General features: G+C 50.0%; 1 protein-coding gene across 9 annotated transcripts in view; it reads right to left on the bottom strand.

Moving 5' to 3' along the window:
- The window catches only part of RIMBP2 (RIMS binding protein 2), a 319,920-nt gene that overhangs the window by 17,201 nt on the left and 281,862 nt on the right, over nt 1–20,857 (bottom strand). For 8 of the 9 annotated variants that reach the window (XM_025402095.1, XM_025402100.1, XM_025402097.1 and 5 more), the window contains 4 exons: nt 20,429–20,575; nt 14,293–14,451; nt 8,558–8,666; nt 489–670 (listed from right to left, as the gene is read on the bottom strand). In XM_025402095.1, the coding sequence (XP_025257880.1) occupies nt 489–670; nt 8,558–8,666; nt 14,293–14,451; nt 20,429–20,575 (597 nt within the window). Of the gene's footprint in view, nt 1–488; nt 671–8,557; nt 8,667–14,292; nt 14,452–17,368; nt 18,040–20,428; nt 20,576–20,857 lie in introns of those variants that run through there. The other variant, XM_025402104.1, reaches the window with a different exon arrangement.

A 20,857-nucleotide genomic window follows, 5' to 3' on the forward strand; every position in this document is an offset into this window, starting at 1 on the left:
TCAAAGGGATAGGAAACAGCCTCCATCAGGCGTATTAAAGAACTAAGGCGTGGAACTCCGGCCTCTAGCTACTGATGCTCCCTTCTTCCCTTTTCCCTCCCTTTTCCTCTCCCTCCTTCCTTTCTTCCCTGCCTGCCTGCTGACTGACAAGTGTTGTTTTAAAATTTGGAGCCTGTATATTTTTCTCAACAACATAGGCCCTAATAGAATCCAGAGTTCACAGGACATATTTGGGTGTTTGTGTGCACACAAACCGGGCACACGCTGGAGAAGGCACTCTGCAGAGGGCAGGTCCCTGGCCGTCACAGCACCATGCCACCTCCTCCTGTGCCCGGCTCCCCGTGCCTCGCCCACAGCCTGCAGGAGAAGGCGGCTGACGTGTCCCACCCACGACCTGCAGGAGCAGTTGTATCTCTGAGTGGCCAGTCTCCGCCCCCACGACCCAGACCCGCCTCAGGTTGAAGCTGCCCCAGGCAGCCGTCCCGCACCTTGATGATCTGGCCTTCTTTAAAGGGGAGCTCCTCCTCTGCAGCATCTGGGTTTGGGGACATGGTGAGCGGGTCGTAGTCAAAGAGAGCCACAAAGATCCGGGCCGGGAGCTCTTCGGCACCAGGGTCAGTTTCCGACTCTTCATAGAAGTCTGGAGAAAGGCGGTCTCGCCCGTAATCGTCTGAGAGCAAGTGGGGGTGAAGAACAGAGCGGCAGTGAGCCTAACTGAGGAGTGCGCACAGGAAATGCAGCTGTGGAAAGCAGTGAGGATGGCAGCAGTTCCTTGACTTTCATCTGTTTTGTGTCTTAACATGTAGGCAGGAATAGATCAGGAGGTCTAGCTCAGATGAACTGGAGAAGCACATAACTACACCCACACTCTGTACCTGCCACACTGCGTGTGAAGGCACTGAGATGGGCCTGGGCCTCGGAGGCCTCCCCAGAGAGCACAGGCTGGGGCAGGAGCTGCCGCAGTGCCAGGGGCAGGATGGCCCGTGCTGGGGAGCCTTCCCAGGACCCACACACTCTGCAAAATGGAAAGCTAAGCACCACCCACGTTTAAAATACATTTGTATGTTAATCAAAGCCCGTAGAGGTGACCAACTGTTCACTTAGGTAAATACGTAACTGGCAACAAACGCATCTTTATTACAGTGAATTAATAATTTCCTGGTGAACTGGGTTTCAGCTCCATATACCACCCAGCTTCTAAAAGTGGTTCTTTTGGACTAGAGGAAATGGATACATTCCTAGACACACCCAACCTCCCAGGATTGAATCAGGAAGAAATTGAAACCCTGAATAGACCAATAGTGATGAAATGAATTCACTGCTGAATTCTACCAACATACAAAGAAGAGCTGGTACCAATTCTACTGAAACTATTCCAAAAAAAATTGAGGAGGAAGGACTCCGCCCTAACTCATTCTATGAAGCCAACATCACCCTGATACCCAAATCTGACAGACACAACAAGAGAAAACCACAGACTAATATCCCTGATGAACACAAATGCAAAAATCCTCAACAAAATACCAGCAAACTGAATCCAGCAGCACATCAAAAAGACAATTCACCATGACCAAGTAGGCTTTATCCCTCAAATGCAAGATTGGTTCAACATATGCAAATCAATAAATATGATTCACCGCATAAACAGGACTAAAACAAAAACCATATGATTATCCCAATAGTGCAGAAAAAGCTTGCAATAAAATCCAACATCCCTTCATGAGTAAAAAAACCCTCAACAATCTAGGCATTGAAAGATGTACCTCAAAATAGTAGGACGCATCTATGACAAACCCACAGCCAATATCATATTGAACAGGCAAAGGCTGGCAGCATTCACCTTAAGAACTGGAGCAAGGCAAGGATGCCTGCTCTCGCCCTTCCTGTTCAACACTGAAGGATGCCTGCTGTCACCCTTTCTGTTCAACACTGGAGTACTAGCCAGAGCAGTCAGGCAAGAGAAAGAAAGGAAAGGCATCCAAATAGGAAATAAGAAGTCAAATCATCTCTCTTCACTGATGATATGATTCTAAACCTAGAAAACCCTGAAGATTCTGCTAAAAGGCTCCTAAACCAATAGACAATTTCAGTAAAATTTCAGGGTACAAAATCAATGTATAAAAATCAGTAGCATTTCTATACACCAATAAATTGTTCAAACTGAGAGCCAAATCAAAAATGCAATCACCTTGACAATAGCCACACACACACACACACACAGAAAATATACAGATTACATCTAACTAAGACACGCAGAATATATCTGACCGAGGAGGTGAAAGATCTCTACAAGGAGAACTACAGAACACTGCTGAGAGAAGTCATAGATGACATGAACGCTGAAATATTCCACGCTCATGGGTTAGAAGAATAAATATCATTAAAGTAGCCATATTGCCCAACGCAACCTACAGATTCAATGCGATTTTTTAAATTATTATTATACTTTAAGTTCTAGGGTACATGTGCACAATGTGCAGGTTTCTTATGTATGTATACGATTCAATGCTATTTCTATCAAAATTCCATCATCATTTTACATAGAATTAGGAAAAACTACTCTAAAATTCATATGGAACCAAAAAAGAGCCCAAATAGCTGAAGTAAACTTAAGCAAAAAGAACAAATGGAGGTATCACATTACCTGACTTCAAACTATACTATAAGGCTACAGTCACTATAATAGTGTGGCACTGGTACAAAAACAGACACACAGACTAATGGAACAGACTAGAGAACCAGAACCAAAACCACATGCCTACAAACAGCTGATCTTTGACAAAGTTGAGAAAAATAAGCAATGGGGAAAGAACTCCCCATTCAATAAATGCTGCTGGGATAACTGGCTAGTCACATGCAGAAGATTGAAACTGGACTCCTACCTTTTACCATATACAAACATTAACTCAAGACAGATCAAAGATTTAAACGTAAGACCTCAAACTATACAAATACTGCAAGGAAACCTAGGAAATGCCATTCTGGACATCAGCCTTGACAAAGAATGTATGGCAAAGACCACAAAAACAATTGCAACACAAACAAAAATTAACATGCATGGCCTAATTACAGAACTTCTGCACAGCAAGAGAAACTATCAAGAGAGTAAATGACACCCTACAGAATGGGAGAAAATATTTGCAAATTGTGCATCTGATAAAGGTCTAGTGTCCAGAATCTGCAAGGAACTTAACAGATCAATAAGCAAAAAATGACTCCATCAGAAAGAGCGGAGGACATGAATAGACGTCTCAAAAGACGACATGCACGCAGATGATAAACCTATGAAAAAATGCTCCACATCACTAATCATCAGAGAAATCCAGAACAAAATCACGATGGGTGACCATCTCACACCATTCAGAACGACAATTAAAAAGTCAAAACATAGACGCTGGGATGGCTGCAAAGAAAAGAAACACTTACAAACGTATATACCATTGGAGGGAATGGAAATTAGTTCAGCCACCGTGGAAAGCAGTTTGGAGATTTCTTGGAGAACTTAAAACGGAACTACCATTTGACCCAGCAGTGCCATTACTGGGTATATACCCAAAGGAAAAGAAGTCGTTTCACCAAAAAGACACAGGCACTCAATATGGTGATCGCAGCACTGTTCACAGTAGCAGGGACATGGAATCAACCTAGATGCCCATCAACAGTGGACTGAATAAAGATGTGGTGCGTATACCACATGGAATACTACGCAATCAGAGAAATGAACAAAATCATGTCGCCTGCAGCCACTGGAGACCATCATCCTAAGCAAATTAACACAAGAACAGAGCACCAAATACCTCATGTTCTCACTTATAAGTGGGAGCTAAACATTGAGTCCACATAGACACGAAGATGGGAACAACAGAAACTGGGGACCACTAGACGGTGGAGGAGGGAGGGGGCAAGGGCTGAGAGACTCCTGACAGGGTGCTATGCTATCTGGATGATGGCATCATTTGTACCCCACAGCTCAGCACTCTTCACTATACCCATGTAACAGACCTGCACATGTACCCCGGTGAATCCAAAATAAAAGTTGAAAGTTGATCGTAAAAAGTCAAAACAATTATTTTGGAAATCCTAATACATATGCATATATATACATATGTATCACTGAACATCATTAGATATATGTGTGCATATATGTATGGAGAGAGAAGGCGGGGGAGAGGGAACCGACAGATAATATTGGTCTGATCCTGGGAGGTGGTCTCAGAACACCGTCACGGAAGCGAGTGAGAATGACGCCAGCTGGCAGCAGAGAGCGCAGGATTGGGAGAGGCAGCCCAGCGGGAGCTTCGGTCCCAGCACGAGGAACACAGGTGGTGGGACGAGAGGACACAGGTATGTGGAAAAGACAGGACAGGTGGTAGAGAAAGAACCAAACGGATCAGCCTCTTTCACCAGAAAAAAACAAAACATGTAGTCTAAAAACAAAAAGCGTTTTGGCTGCAGGAAACGTTGAATTTTGAAATGTAATAAATTGTTTACACTATTGAGATGTAGAGTCTTTTTTGAATGCCTAATCTAAAATGTAATTTCTGCCAGGGAACAAAACTCTTCCACAGCAGGCTTCATTAATTTCTCCATGCTATTTTGATTTTGTTGATAGTCAGTGAAAAAACCTGATGACATTTTTTCTGGTTTCAGGTGGTATCCGAGTTCAACAGAATGTGAAGCGTTCCGTGGCCTCTACAGCGGGCACAACTGTGCAGCCCTTTCTCGCACCCGGGGATGATGGTGGAGAACAGCTGTGGCTGCGTGAGAAGGATGTGCTTTCCATTCTGCTGGAGGAACTGAATGACCATGTCAGCGTGATCTAGTGAATGCAGTTCCAGGTACGGAAAAATGCCGGTGGAGGAGAACCTCTGGCTATGGCATTTTCCAAGCAAGTTCTCAGCACTTTCCAGCTGAGTTTATGTGGCAAGTTTGTGGCCTCAAAACGTGCAGAGGGGTGAGGGGCTATGGTCAGAGCCTAGAGAGAGTTGGGGGTGGTCGACATCCCCTTTGAAAATCTTTCCAGTCCCTCCTAGAGCCTAGGGAAGAGTGCGTTTTCTCAGTAAGTGGCTTATAGTCAAGGACCATGATCTGCAAAAACACATCGTTTTGTCTTCAAGTCCAAACTCACATGCACCATGCAACTGGCCACACCACGGGAGGCATCTAGGCAGACACCCCAACACAGAGCTGCCTGAGGCCAGTCCCCCGACGAAGGCTCCTTTCAGAGAACTGCCCAGTGTCACGTTGTGTGGGGGGAAGACAGGTGTGGGGTAGAGGTGGGCGGAGCACTTGGAGTTGAACGTATGTGAATAAAGTCGTGTGTTTGCGGTGACTCCACCGTCCGCTCCTCCAGAGAGGACGCACTGGATGTGTTATGAGCACCGGACCTCGACAGGGAGAGAGCAGCGGCCTCCCTGGAATGTGTCCGTGGAAACTTGGCTTCACTGCAGGCTGGACTGGGCCACTGGGGGTCCCTTGTCCTTGGTGGTGGCAGGCGAGACTGAAAGCAGCACTTACCTGCAGCTGTCCGTCTGACCCTGGGGGGAGTGGGCTCTGCCTCCCGTCCTGCTGAGGAAGCGTGCTGGCCCAAGGGGTCTGCTAGGAGGAAGGGTGTGCATATCATGTGGGAGATCAGGGCTCATGCCTGGCCGCCTGGGTGGCCTCCCAAAGCCACCGGTGCCGTGAGAATAAGCACCGTTTTCTACAGGAGAGAGGTTTCCCTCACTACCTGGCCCAGACCGACCACCCTCCCTGCTACTGTCCATTGTAATTTCTGTGGAGATAAAGGGAATCATCTATTAAACAGAGTTGACAGCTTTTGATTTTTTTTTTTTTTCTTGCAGGGAAACCTGAAGAAAAGGCTCTCCTTTTTAAGGGGCAAAGCTTTGTCAATAGAGTTAATTTATTTTTCCTCCCTGAACACGAAGAAAATGTGCTGTACTTTCCTCACTTTGTAGGCTCAGTAGCCAAAATAACAAATAACAAAAAAAAATGGGAGACTACAGAGGAGATATTCAGAGTTGATTCCTAAAAATAGAATCCTCTTAAACATAGTGCTTCGGTTTTAGAAGGGTGAATCTGCAGGCCTTCTGTCTGACAGGTCAACAACTAGATAAATGCAAAGACCAAAAATTATAAAGGATAAAACCAAACCTAATTAAGTAGATATATGAAGACATCTATCAGCGTTGAGACCTCTTTATGCTAATTGTATGGTTTAGAATTTATTAGATAGGAAGCTACATAATTTTGTTTTTTAATCATGAAGGACATTTTTTAAATTTTGGAAATCCAGAGAACCTATTATATTATTTTTTGTTGTAGGTCCACTGCTTATTAAAAATAGGAAGTATATGGTTTACAGACTTAATTTCCTCTGAAAAAGAAAAGTAATGCTTTTGAAATGTAGCAGATTTCTAAAATATTGTTCTCTAATATTTTCACAAGAAAAATACAATTAAGTAAATGAGAACTAGAGGAGCATCCTGTCTGTTCAGCTGTCACTGATGTTCATTTCCCAAGGCTCTTTGCCAGGGCCGCCTCCTCAGGTGGGTGATAAGCACCCACCACTTCTGTTTCCTTTTGAAACCATCATAGGTGCTGAGATGTGTGTTTGTGTATAAAGTGTCTGGTTTTTGTTATTTTTACGTGGTTTCCTGGCTGGCTACGTGATAAGAAGTCAGCACAATTAAAGCAAACCTCTCATAGGTTTGTCAGTTAACTCTTTTCCGAGTTATGTTCAGAGGCTTTTTCCTTGTTAAGGTGTTGACATAGATTTGCTCTTTTGCCCAATTTAACAAGTGTCCTCCTGAAATTAAGACACATATGCAGCCTTTGGAACTCCACAGCTGCAGAAAAATCCAGCCAAATTGTCGCCTGCGACTCTGACAGCGAGGGTCACCCTGGCAAGACTGCAGGCCCAGGATTGGTTTTCTTGGACTTCCTGTCTCAAGTGCTGATTTGTCACAGCCCAATTTTCAGTTCTCAGTCCTAGGAGATTGGAAGAGAAGACCCAGCATGCCTCTTCCAAAGGACGTCCTTTCTGAATGGCCACAGCATTAACTTGTCAGTGGCTACCCCATCACCAGGTCATTTCACTCATTAAAGTTACCATCACGTGAAGACTTGAAAACTCACCCTAACCAGAGAGAGAGAAAGAGAGCCTTGAACAGGAGGAGTGGCCTTTTCCCCACCGCGTTTCTCAAGACAGGACATCTCGGACAGGCCATTTAACACGAAAGCCAGGAGAACCTATTTATTAAGCTCCATAGTTCCTCCGGAGGGACACAAAGTGAACGAAGATTTGAGAGACACGCAGTAGGTTTAGAACACCCGAAAGGAATCTGGGCTCCACTAACCCTGCTAGTTGATCTGTAGTACGACCATCAAGGTTCTCTGAACCTGACTGCATCTTTTATTATTCAGTTAACTGAAAATACTGTTGCCTACGGATCTTTAACACTGCATGGAATTTTTACTGGTTAAAGATAAAAACAATCTAAAAACTGTAAAGATGGAAAAGGAAATTTTTTTTTCTTACTGTTTGAATTGTACAAGGAAGAAAGAGTCTGGCAGGACACAATTTTAAAAATCTATTTGCTTCATGAAGCCTGTCTTCATTTTGAGTTGACAGAAAAGAAGACCAGTTGCCTTTTAAACTTCAGCTATTTCAGTGAGATTCCAGGTGGCTTTTCAGGGGCCTAGACGATCCAGAAGTTATCCTCCCTGAGCCCTGTCATGCCAAACCAAGACGGTTTCTCCTCATCTACTTCTGTGGTATCAGGAGTTCTCCTTGCGTGTGTGTGTGTGTGTGTGTGTGTGTGTGTGTTCATAGAAGCCTGGTTCCTCTGTGCTGATGACCAGCTTCCATTATCTTATGCATAATACTTTTTGGAATTCTCCTTGCCATGATTGATTCCAATAATAGAAGTATCCCCCTCCGCGGATTGATTAGGATGGCTAAAACGATAGCTTTCAGCACGGCTGGCTGAATTCCAGAATGTCAGCAAGAGAATGGAAACAGAATGCCCGATGATGACTCATGAGCAGGGGAGGTGCCCAGATGGATGTGGGGAGCACGCACTTCAGGGGCGCACACAGCTGCACGGTGTCCCCCAGGACTTAGCTCTGCTGCCCCTGTGTCTTCTGCAGACAGACAGCGTTCCCTCTGGCGGGGCTCACGGACCCCCGAGGCACGCTGACATCCAGCTTCTGCACCTGCCACGGGCTCTGACCCTGAGTGTCCCAGGGAGCCAGCCCGTGCCAGGACGAGGGAGGCAACACAAGTGGTCCCTTCAGTGCTTACCCTGTGAAACTCTCCAGGAACAAATCAGCGGGGAGAACATGGATGTAGAAGGCCAATTTGATATTTCAAGAATACTTACAAATAGCTTTCATTTATCTTGTGCTGTTCCTGCCTTCTTTTTTGCCATAAATAACAGAGGGTTCTGTGCTTAGCTGAAAATGCTACTCCTAAAATTGTGTTCATGCTGAGATGGAGTAAGCAGCCACATGCTCCGCAGCTGAAAGACAGAACAGCAACGATGGAGCCACTAACCGATGGATGGGACAGTCACGGGCCGGGACCTCTGAGGACCAGCGCTGCCGCGGGGAAACCTCCGACCCATGTGATCCACCCGTCCTGCAGAGGCTGGGTTCCCTAAAATCTGAAGACAAAACAACAGCAAAGTCATAAGTCTCGCCAGCATTGGGAGCTGAAGAATTCAGTTAGCCAAATCAAGTGGGTTGAGAAGCAGAATCTCTAAAGGCAACTAAACTTAGCTTTTAACTGAAAGGTTAGCTGAATGGCCTGGGAGAGAACAAAGCCGTGCACCAGCACCCACTCTCTACTCGGAGCTGCTGCTGGGCGCATGGTGGGGTGAGGGCAAAAAATTCCTCGTAGGGGGTCTCTTTTGGTTGCTGCTGCTGGTGCTGAAGACAAATGTTTTGGACCAAAGAGACAATGGCTTGAATACATCTCGCCCCACCTTGGCTCCTTGGAGCACTTGAGCCCCTCCTAGTCTCCACATGCCCCCTCCCAGCTGTCACAAAAGTGGGGAAGACACTGCAGTTCCACCTGTCCTGCTTGGATAAAAGTTGTGTGTGAGGTTTCTCACACACAACTCAAAGACGGAAGTTTCTACATTTTATCAGCTTCAAAACTCAACATTCTACTCCTAATCTGAAGATGCTGGTAACATTCCAGGACTCAGACCGGTCGCCTTTCTGGCTAAGTTCACCTCTAAATTCACCTTTAGATCAGGGTTAGGATTGACTAAAGACAATCACAGCAACACCTTCTTCTTGCTAGTAAGTAAATGGAGTGAGGAAGTTCTCAGGAACACAGGCGTGAACGGCGGGCAGGGAGTCTGGGGATGAAGTATGCCTGCTGCAGAGCCTGCGGTGGGGCCAGGGGGCCGCGGGCTGCGGTGGGCAGCTGAGTCGCCGAGGTACGGATCTCGCACCTCTCCTGGGTGGGCCCATTGCAAGCACACGGCCTCAGACCCAAGGCCTGGCGCCATGTGGATGGCTCACCTGTGTTTTCAATGAAAAGGTCAGCATGACAGGAGCAAATGTTCTGAAAAGAGGACACAATATAGAGATGAATGAAGCCTTCAATGAATCCCTACGCTCAACACCAGCAAGCCCAGACGGCTGGGCCGGCGGGGAGAAGGCTGATCATGGAAAATGCGTTCTGGAAACCGTGGGCACAGAAAACAAATGGGAAAAAAACAAAAACTTTGGAAACAATACGCAAAAAAAAAAAAAAAAAAAAAAAATTTCTTCAATCATTGTTCTTTTTTTTTTTTTTGGTTATGGATGAAGGTCAAAAAGCAATGAAAAAAACTCCAAAATAACAAGGAAAAAAAACCCCTCGACAATCCTAGTCGTCATAAATAAATCCCTAAGGATCGCTGTGCACACAAACATGTTGCCAGACTTTCAGAGAATCGCACTTCAGCTAACCCTTAATTAAAATTTAGATTCAGTTGTCCTTTAATTCAAGCAGCCATACTCATTACTGATTCTGGGGGGTGGAAATCATCACTCTAAGCAAAGTAAAGAAATCTTCAGCATGGTCAAAAGGTTGGGAAGCAAATGGGACTTGAGAAAGCAAAAATGCAGGGAAAATGAAGACAGCCGGCAAGAGCGTCCCCAGGGATGGACACCAGGACAAACAGAAAACCAATGAAAGAATGGAACAGATTGGTTTGGCAAGTGGCTGTGGAAAGGAAGTTTAGGTCACACACCAGGGGGCCTTGTGCGACTCTGGGAGGTGGCTTTGCGTGGGGGGCAGCTGCCCTACTGTCGGGCATGGTTACGCTTTTCTTCCAGACACCCCGAAAATCTTGGTGCTCGGCGGGCTCGCCCCAGCCGTGCTTCCTGGGGAGTGGCCTCTCCGGGCTGGGCTGGGGGTCGTCGTTCCTGAGGACGCCACCGGGGCCCACCTGCTCCCCAAAGTCCTCCTCGACGCTGCTCTGCCGGGTCAGCGTCCGCCGCCGGGCCAGCAGCGGCCTCAGGCCCCTCCTGCAGGGACAGTGGCCAGGGCCTGGGCTGCACGTGGCCACGGTGTTTCCAAAGCCAAACCGTGACTCCTCCTCTTCACTCCCACAGTCCAGGCCGCTGTCCGGGCTCCGGGTGGCCAAGCGGCTGAACCGACAGCCCCTGTCTTCCAGAAGGAAATCCTCCGCGTGGGGGACGGCCCCCGAGCCCCTGTGCTTCACCGGGAACCAGGAGCCCCGAGGGGCCTCATCGCCCCTGCAGGGCCGGCCGGGCCTGGGCTCTCTGGCCAGCCCCATCCTGGCCCTGGGGGACGGCCCTGCACCCTGTTTGTGCAGCAGCCCGCAGCACTCTCCATCCTCTTCCGCTACTTCGGGGATACTGAAAAGTCTCTTCCTGTGGGGCTGGTGGGGAAACTCGGGCTCCCAGAAAGTGCCTTCAGAGGTCCTATGCTCAGTGCAGTCCTTACGGGGGTGGCGTGCCAAGAACAGGCGCGGGAAAGACAGTGTGTGGTCAGCATGAAGTGGGGGCCGGGGGAGGAAAGAAAATACAGACAGAATTAGTCCTGGAGGCAGTGAGGGGTGGGAAGCATGCGTCTACTTGGGCCGGGGGCATGCCGTGGAGGGCTCTGGAATGAAAACAGAATGGGTGACGGGGCTGGTGCGGGGTGCAGGCCGAGGCAGAGCACAGGCAGAGCCAGTGGGCCGGGCAGGAGCCAGCACCATGCATCCAGCCAAGGAGAGGGCAGGTCAGATTCCGGCAGCACATCAGGCCCCACAGTGCCCGCGGGACCACTGCTGTGGAGGGTGGGTGTGGCCACGGTGCCAGGGGAGACTGCCCGGTGCTGCGTCCTCAGAAACCCTGAGGGCAGCTGCCACTGGAGGCTGACTGTGACTGGAGACAGTTCACCAGACGGGGAGCCTGACCTGCCCCTGTCCATCCACTGGGCCCGCTTCCCTTCCAGTGCTCAGCACCCTCTGCAGGACTTTCTAGTTAGGCCGATGTGTCACCCTTCTCCCTGCTAAGATACAAGCTGCGTGAAACCACGCCATCCCCGGCCCCACCAACAGTGCCTGCACACCGTCGTGCAGAGTCTGTGTCAGCAGAGGACTGGAGTCCGCCTGTCTCCTCTGCATCCTGCATTCTGGGATCCCTGAGAGCCGTACCTGAGCCATCACGGTCTCTAGCGGGTGGCACGGGGCTGGCCGCACCGGGAGCTGCTTAACCAGTGTCCATGGCTCTTATACTGCCCGTCTGCATGTCACCACTCTCTGCCGGGAACAGCCCTCAACTCACCCTCTACCCAAAGAGCATGAAGGACTCCTGACTGGTCTCTCCTTCAAGGGGGCTTGGCTGACCACCCAGGTAAAGCGTGCCCCTGGGTCCCGGCCATCAGCCCTGGGGATGCTCAGTAGAGATGAGCCACATGGGCACAGAACAGGGCGACTTGTCTGTCCCCCCTCTGGCTGTGGGCCCCTTGATCTCGGGGACCACGTGGGATTTGCCTAACACGGGGTCTGCCATGGGCCTGGGACTTGGCCACAAGTCGGGAGGAGGCATCGGGGCGCACTCTGCAGCTGACAGCTCTCTCCCTTCACTTTCTGCAGAATCGGGGGCACATGAGCTAATATTGGAGCGAATAAGGACATCAAAAACAAACCATCTTTAGAGTAAAGGCATGGCAACCCCGGGCACTTTCCAAGGCAGGCGGGATGAGTGAACCAGGCCAGTGGGGGCCGAACACCTGCCGTGCCCACCAGGGACCCAGCTCTGCCACAGCTTCTCACTGCCACGTGGGAACGTGCATGCTGAGTGGCCAGATCTCTGTACCACATCTTGTAATTTCTAAAGAGAATCCAGAAATCCAGACCTGCCTACACAATTTCTTTTTCTTTTTTTTTTTTTTTGAGATGGAGTCTCGCTCTATTGCCCAGGCTGGAGTGCAGTGGCGCAATCTCGGCTCACTGCAACCTCTGCCTCCCGGGTTCAAGTGATTCTTCTGCCTCAGCCTCTTGAGTAGCTGGGATTACAGGTCCGCACCACCACGCCCAGCTAATTTTTGTATTTTTAGTAGAGACGGGGTTTCACCGTGTTGACCAGGATGTTCTCGATCTCTTGACCCCATGATCTGCCCACCTCGGCCTCCCAAAGTGCTGGGATTACAGGCGTGAGCCACTGAGCCCAGCCTCCTACATGATTTCTAAAAACTGACAACACTCTGTGAATGGGAGAGGGAGGCTGCCCCATCCTGGCCAAGCCCCTGCCCCAGTGATCCCTGTTGCTAAGAGGTGGAGGGGGTGGGGCTCAGCCCAGGAACTTTATGATGAACTTGCTTGACCCTGGGCCACCTTCTGAGGAGAGAAGGTGACATTATTTCTCTGCTAAGCAATTCCCATGAAGCCCCATCCCAGGCTCTTCCTCCATCAAAAGGAGAGGCATCAGGGGCATGGGAAGACCAGCTGCCCGCCTCACCCGGCCCGACTCATGGGCACTTTTTCAGAGCTCCTGGCCCTGGGGTACACAGAGGGGTCCTGGGGTCAGACTGGACCACTCCACAAAGGCCAGTGTGAGCCTGCTCCATGGTGTCACCTGGGAGCGGGGACAGAGGAGCTGCCGGGGATAGCACGTGCTGCACCATGCAGGGTTTGCATAGGGATCTGGCATGTTCTTTGGTGACAGGACATCCCCAAGGCCCTGCCAGGGGCCTTTGCCAGGAGAACATAAGTCAGTCTTGTCTATGCAAGTAGGCACCGAGTCAGCAGGCCAGATTTGGATGAGCCTTCTGTCCACCATTCAAAATGCACGCCCTGTGTTCCTGGAGAAAGCAGTGCTGGGAGGCTTCGTCCCGGGGAATTTTCCTCTCCAAGGCCTTTTTCATTTGGAAAACCCACAAAGCTCCTACCAATGGCTTGCTCTTTGTCTGCCTCCCCATTAGGTTGGGACCTGCAGAGGGCACCCCTCGGCCTAGCACAGGGCCTGGTGCATAGAGCTGGTCATCCCGCACCGCCCTGCAGAGCACATGAACGCAGGAGTCAGACACCGGCCAGCGGCTGCAGCAGCAGTGGCAAACATCTCCCCAAGGCCAGGACCAAGGGGAAGCCACGTGGCTGGGAAACCCACCCTCCTTGGCTCTAGGGTGCCTCGAGCTCAATATTCCTGCAGGCAATCTCCCGTCGACCCCTTGCTGATGGCCTCTGCCGGAGCAGAAGGGAGAGGGTCTAGCGGGAGGTGGTCTGAGTAGGTGCATGGAGCCTCCAGCCTATCTGCGAGGCCGGTGTGATCAGATGCGGGACAGCCCTCCCTCCACACCCATCTCCTCCAACCTCACTGTGCTTGACTCCTGCCCACCGCCAGGCAGGGCCACCAGAGTGCCCTCCTTTAAGGAGCTCCCTGCTGACCACAGCGTCCCGACCTCTGCTTTAGATTTAGAGGCTGATTCACGCTCTCTCAGCTGCTGATTCTCTCAAGGTGAGACTTAAGGCTGTGGAGGCGGGTCTTCTTTGTTCTATTCCCCCGACTCCTGTTGCTGGCACAGAGCTGGGTGCCCCCTGGAGGGTGTCAAATGGATTCCTCTAAACTCCTTTACCCAGACCTTTTGGCCAAGAGCAAGACCGGAGTGTAGGTAATTCCCGAATGCAGATTCAATAGTGAGAAAGAAGCGAATCCAAATCCGAGGGCTACTGGTTGTAGGGCAAGGCCCCTCTGGAGCCTGCCTCACCAGCCCCAGCAAAGGGACGTGGATGGAGCTACTCTGGGGACGGAGTGCAGGGTCCCCCTTCCCCGGCCACTCACCTTGAGGGCATTGTGGGACGTGCCGCTGGGACGCCTCCTTCCCCCATCTTCCAGCTGCATTTCAGAATACAGCTCCTCCTCGTCCTCCTCCATGATGTCTGAGAGGTCAGACCCCCGGCTGCTCTCCGTGTGGTACTCGTCTCCATGGCAACAGTGCGGCTGGGGGCCAAGAAAAGGGGCTACTGAGTGGATGGCTCCTTCCGCATCCTAGAGGAGGCCAGATTGAGCTTGCCAACCCTTTCCCTGCTTTGCTGACTCTCGGGGTTCACAGGCCTAGAGATGGGCACAGGGTGTGTTACTCGTTCTGGAAAGTGAGGCTGGGAGAGGATATACCCACCCTCTCTGTTGAAGTGGCAGAGACAGGATCAGCGCAGGTCTCTCAGCTCCAACAGGTACAGAAACACCTGAGCTCTGGACAAGACAGAAAACCCACTGGGGCTTACAAAATACGTGGGCAGAATGTCCATTTCTGGGCACCCTCAGCTTCTCCAACTTATTGGCTGGACAAAGGCTGCAAACTCTGGTGACAGTGAGGATCAGTGCACACCAGGTGTACACCGGATCCAGCACTGTGTCAGAGGGGCAGGGGGATAGTGGTAAGGTGGGGTGTATATGCACCATAAAAAGGCACTTCGGTTTTTAAAACATGCCACGTTGTCTAACACACACGCGCAGACGCTGGCAGACAGCCTGGCCTGGCAGGAGGTGGAGCCGCCGCGCCGCACAGACCATGTGCTCACTCCAGGCCCAGCTCGGCCTCAGCACGAGATGAAGATTGTGCAGATAGTAGGGGCACTGGGCGGAGGCTGCGGACAGCTTAAAGGCTTCAACAAAAAAAGTGTCTTTAAATGAAGCGGCTACCTGGTAACATGCCAGCTTGGAGACAGCGACAGCCCGGGTGGACTCTCGCAGTGATGGTGCCAGCAGCAGCCGCCGGTTTCCACTCACAGAGAAAGCACCCCGTCTCGTGGTAACGGTATTCAAAGCAAACCTTCGACAACTCAAACTACACGCTCTCATGCACTCAGATTTATGAATGCAATACATCCATAAAGATACTGTGTTTTTGCTACATGGTGTCGATTGGGAACAGTTTATTTTGCGGGGGTGTGGCAAGACAAAAGTATTCAATAGCATTCTGTGACGTATTTATCTTAAAAAAATCTGGCTTCAGTGACTAACCTAGATGAAGATGTGTATGCGTGGGCATCACGGTCAGTTCCTGGCCTGCTGCGGGAGGCTGCATGGCACTGCAGATGGAAGGTTTCTGGCCCCGAGCCCGCGGGAGGGAGGATGGGAAGGGCCTCAGCTGGGCAATCTGTAATACCAGCCTCTCAGCTGCACCAGGCCTAACGCTTCCAACCAGGCTCCAAGTGGAAGGCATGAAAGCGAACTGGGTTTAAATGGATGAAAAAGGTGAGGCTGTTTCTAACGAGGCCCTCCCAAGGACCCTGGCAAGGGACTTCCTGTACCACAGAACAGTCTCACTTTGTTCAACCCCAGCAGCGAGCTAGGGGTCAACTCCTGAGACGGAAGTAGGCGTCTGGCGTTCACCAGATGCTTGAGGTCAGCCAACTCTCCATTCCTGGAATAGTGTTCTAAGCAAAGGTCGCCAGCATTTCAGGGAGATGTCTAGTGACTGGCCGAAGGCACTCAGCAAGTAAACAACAGGGCTGAGACCAAGGTCCAGGTCTGCCTTTGCCTCTGCTGACAGAGAACATGGCCTTAGAAACTCCACCTGGCGGGTTCCTTCTCCTGGGGGACACGTGGCTTTACCTCCAGTCCTCAGTGGAGAATGCCGGCAGGCAGATGGCCCTCCCTGGGGATAGGGGAGGTGCTGAGCCCCGCATCCAGCAGGCCTGGGGCTATAAATTTCACTTATAGAGAAGCTGAGGTAAAGCCTCCACAAGACAGGACTTTTATCATCACTATAGCAAACTTCAGTCTTGTCACTTGGCAAACCACCTTTTCTTTCGCCAAACTAAAAATCACAAATTCCTCTTAAAAGCCTCTTTCCTTAGATTTAATAAGGGTACAGAGTTTCAGTGACACGCAGAGCAGGTTCTGCGGGCCTCATGTTCAGTATGGGCAATGACAGATGTATTAATTCACCTGACTGGGACAGACTTTTTTTTTTTTTTGAGACCGAGTCTCACCCTGTTGCCCAGACTGGAGTGTGGTGTCACGATCTCGGCTCACTGCAACCTCCACCTCCCAGGTTCAAGCAATTCTCGTGCCTCAGCCTCCTGAGTAGCTGGGATTACAGGTACCTGCCACCACACCCAGCTAATTTTTATATTTTTAGTGGAGACGGGGTTTCACCATGTTGGCCAGGCTGGTCTCAAACTTCTGACCTCAAGTGATCCACCCGCCTTGGCCTCCCAAAGTGCTGGGAACACAGGCTTGAGCCACCACACTCAGCCGTGCGTGACAGTCTTTACACAGGGGGTACCCACATCCAGTCATCAAGACGTACACCTGGAACACAGACGGTCTTTGTCAATGAAACACTTTTAAAAATAGATAAAGATATTATTTATTGGTATAGTGAGCATTTCTCACTGTGGACTGAATGGAAATGTATTTGAAATATTGGGAGAATGGAGGTGATTTTTTCAGAGCAAATGTCTCAGCTACCCTCAGCCTCACTTCTTTCATTCATTCATTCGACAAACATTCATTGGGCACCTACTATGTATGAAATGCTAGAGATACTATAATAGTCAACTAAAAGTGGAGGCTTCCGCCTGCTAGAACGTCAGTGTCTTGGAGCAGATGGGATAACGCCGGGGTAAGGGTACGTGTGACGGGGCGGGCAGCGTGGGGAAGCAGGTGGTCAGGAAATGCTTCCCGGGTTGTAAAACCAGCGGTCTGTGCACCAGCTCAACTTCAGTCACTCCCTGCCACCATCATGATGCGTCACCTAGCCAGATGTCATCCGTATGATTAATGAATGTATTCTTTGAATTGAATCAATATTTAATGTTACTTTTACAGAAAATATCTCAACTGTAAATGGAAAACAAGTGTCACTTGTCATCTAAATGAATACAGCATAAAACAATGCTGCTAAATATTAATGCTTTTTAAATTTTAATAGAAACAGACCTGTTTGCTCTGTTAAAAAAGGAAACAAGCACGACAACGTTAATAGCATGCTTAGCCAGAAAGACTTCCTCTACAGGCTCATCAGAAGGACTGGAAGGCCCTTGAAAGTGCAGAGCTGTGTTTCTGCTGCTGTATTTCTACTCTTCTCTAGAAAAGTCATCTCTTGCAGCAGGTGTGGTCATCCAGAGCTGGGCGTCAGCAGTGGTGGCCACCAGCCACATGTGGCTGTTTACATGTAAACTAATTAGAATGTAAACTAATCTGTAACTAATTTTATAGAAGTAAAAATTCAGGGCCTCAGTCACACTCAGCCCCAGGTGACCACATGTCAAGGGCTCTGTGGCCACCTGGGGCTGTGGCTGCCATAAGACCATGCTGAATGCCAATCTCAAAAACCAGTGGGGATGTGGGTCCCACACCCAGAGAACAAGTGCTCCAGCCTTTCGTCTGGGTTCAAAACCTGAGCAGATTGCAGGGAAGGTAATGATTCACTCCTGGGTAGGTGGAAAACAGGGCACACTGAGAAAGGCATGGAAACAGGTCTTCTGCAGGCCTCCGTTCAATCTAATTCCAGCTCTGTTAGAAGACCATCTGCGTAATCATGGACAAAAATTCTCAATTCTGTGGGCCTCAGTTTCCCTGTATACACAAAATAAGAGCTCACATTTACTGAGAACTTACTACATGCCCGTTGCATTTTGCGTGTCATGCAACACATGGAAAGCCTCATAAACCTGTGCTATCGTGGCAGGTGTTGCTGGCTCCACACTGGGAAATACAAATAAGTTGTATTTCCCCACCCCGCCCTATTCAGAAGTTGAAACCTTAACCACCAATGTGACTTTATTTGGAGACAGGCTCTTTAAAAAGGTGATTAAGATTATATGACATCATGATGGTAGGGCCCTAATCAAATAGGACTGTTTTCCTTACAAAAAGAGGACAAGATACCAGGGATGTACAGAGAAAAGGCCACGTGAGGACTCAGGGAGAAGGCACCATCTGCAGGCCTCAGGGAGGCCTCAGGGGAAACCAGCCCTGCTGGTGCCTCGGTCCTGGACTTCCAGCCCCCAGCACTGAGAGAAGCAGACTCGTGCTGTTTGAGCCACCTGATCTGTGGTATTCTGTGATGGCAGCCCCAGCAGACCAGTACAACAGTCAACAGAAATCCTATCTCCAGAACTCACCCAGGGCCCAGCACCAAGAGAATGAATCATCTGTGACCCAAGCGACCAAAACAGATACCTTTCTCTACTGAGATGGCCCCTATGGTTAGGGAAATAAAAGATACCGGGGGCCGAGGGGTCAAGGCCTGGCTGGCATGGCTGCTCTCGAAATTCCTATGCTGCAAGAAAACCCACACTCTCGCTAAACTCCCCAACAACAGGAGCTGTGGGACTCCTCCTAACTCTCATTTACAACCCAGACCACGCAACTCCAGCTGGGCAGAGGACCGGCCTTACACACACTCTTTTCTGACAAGCGACTGTAGACATGAAGCCGGTTTCAGCTTGAAGAGGCTTAGGCCCATTTTAGCTTAGCATTGAGTCCTGGGGTTCACCTTTTGTTGGGAAGAGCCAATTCCACCTCATTCTAACACTAAAACCCCGCCCCAGGTGCGGTGCGCACGGAGGATGCTACAGATATGTCTACTCACTGCATGTGTGTGTGTGACTTCTCTCGGACGGATGGACAGCTTTTCCCCAACCTGAATGCGTATGGTTCTGTGTTATGTGGACCCTGTGAGGCACAAAAACCACCCTGCCCTTCCCTCTTCAGAGACAGCACCAGAGCCTCTCTCTTCCTGGTCTGCAAACTGATGTCACCAATAAAGCTCTCCTTTCTACCACTGAGCCACGCTGGTGGGCTTTTGGATGACACGTCACTGATAAGCCATTCATTGGAATCCAGTTCCTGCCTGGGTAGTGGCCATGTGACCTCAGTCTGCTCAGCGAGATATCATGGGAAGTCTGACTAGAAGGAAGTCTGGCTTCCATTCATCCCTTTTTTCCTTCTTGGGGTTCTCTCATAGGAAGGTGCGATTATTGGAGCTATGGCAGCCACTTTGTAACCTCATGAGAGAAAGGCCAAGAGAATGGAAGAGACAGAACCCAGACCCCTGACACACTGAGAGCCAAAATCCACCTCGCAGCCTCTACTGCAGACTTCCTGTGATGTGGGGTAATTAAACGTCTTTGTCGTCTTAGCCGTGATTAGTTGGACATTCCGTTTCTGAATGATTTGGATCTTCCAGATGAAGACCATCATGGCTGGAGGAGTCAGGGGACTTGCCCACTTGTGGTCTGTAACCAGCCGGGACATAAACCCAGGTCTGAGAGATGGCAGTCCCCCTCTCTGGGTATGGGGCTGTTTTGCTGTGGGAGTGGGTACAGAGGATCTGATATCTGCAGCGTCTTTGAGCTCCCAAGATGGAGCATTCCCCAGGCCCTCGGTTATTTCCAGTTGCTCCTGTTGTCCAAGTTTTGTTCTTTACAGCATCCGAGGGCATTTCCATTAGAATATGCATGATCGGAAATTAGACAGAAACCCCACACTGGCTGAATGTCTTCCTCGTGAGCCCAGCTCTGACGTTTTGCTGTTCTGAAGGACGAACACTGGCCATGTTATTTTGTTTCCCATGATGCCTCCTTAGCACACAGATGTCCAACAAACATCTGCCCGATTAACGGAGGTGAATGAGCGAATGGCAGGTTCTGCCTGAACTGAGCCTAACCCTACCAGGACCTGCAAAACCACCCCCATGACCAAATACCAGGATGGTGCAGTGGGGGCGGGTGGAAGCCCTGCACCTCGACTTTTTCAATCATCTCCAATGAGGGTATGTGACAGGCATCATTAAACCTAAACTTAAGAAATCTAGCATGACTTGGGACCCCAGCTGGGCGTCTCCATCTCTCTAGGGACCCAAGGGTAGTGGGGAAAAGTGCCCACGTCTCTTGATCTCCACAGGGCCTGCTCCGAGCCCATGCCGACCAAGAGGACGGTGTGGGGTCTGGCCCGCACTCACCTGCTTGCCGAGTTCAGAGCCTTTCAGGAAGTCGTCCACCGAGGCGCCCCTCCTCTTGAAGTCTGGGGAGTCGTAGGCGTCCTCCTCATCCGAGGCGGCATACTGCCCTGCGCTGCTTCTCTCTAGGAAGACGCTCCTTTTCTCTAACTTGGAAAGAGAAAGGAGGCACACGGGTGAGGCAGGGCCACCTTCAGCCACACTCAGCCCCACCTGCACTCGCCAAACCTTCCGCCCCTCAGAGCCTGGCCAGGCGCCCCCCACACAGTGCTCTGGGCCCAGCTCTGCCACCCTCTCGCTGCCCCAGACCCACCAGAATCTATTTTTTTTTTTTTTTTGAGACAGAGTCTCACTCTGTCGCCCAGGCTAGAGTGCAGTGGCATGATCATAGCTCACTGAAACCTCTGACTCCCAGGTTCAAGCGATTCTCCT

The sequence above is a fragment of the Theropithecus gelada genome, chromosome 11, assembly GCF_003255815.1.
Source record: "Theropithecus gelada isolate Dixy chromosome 11, Tgel_1.0, whole genome shotgun sequence".
NCBI lineage: Eukaryota > Metazoa > Chordata > Mammalia > Primates > Cercopithecidae > Theropithecus > Theropithecus gelada.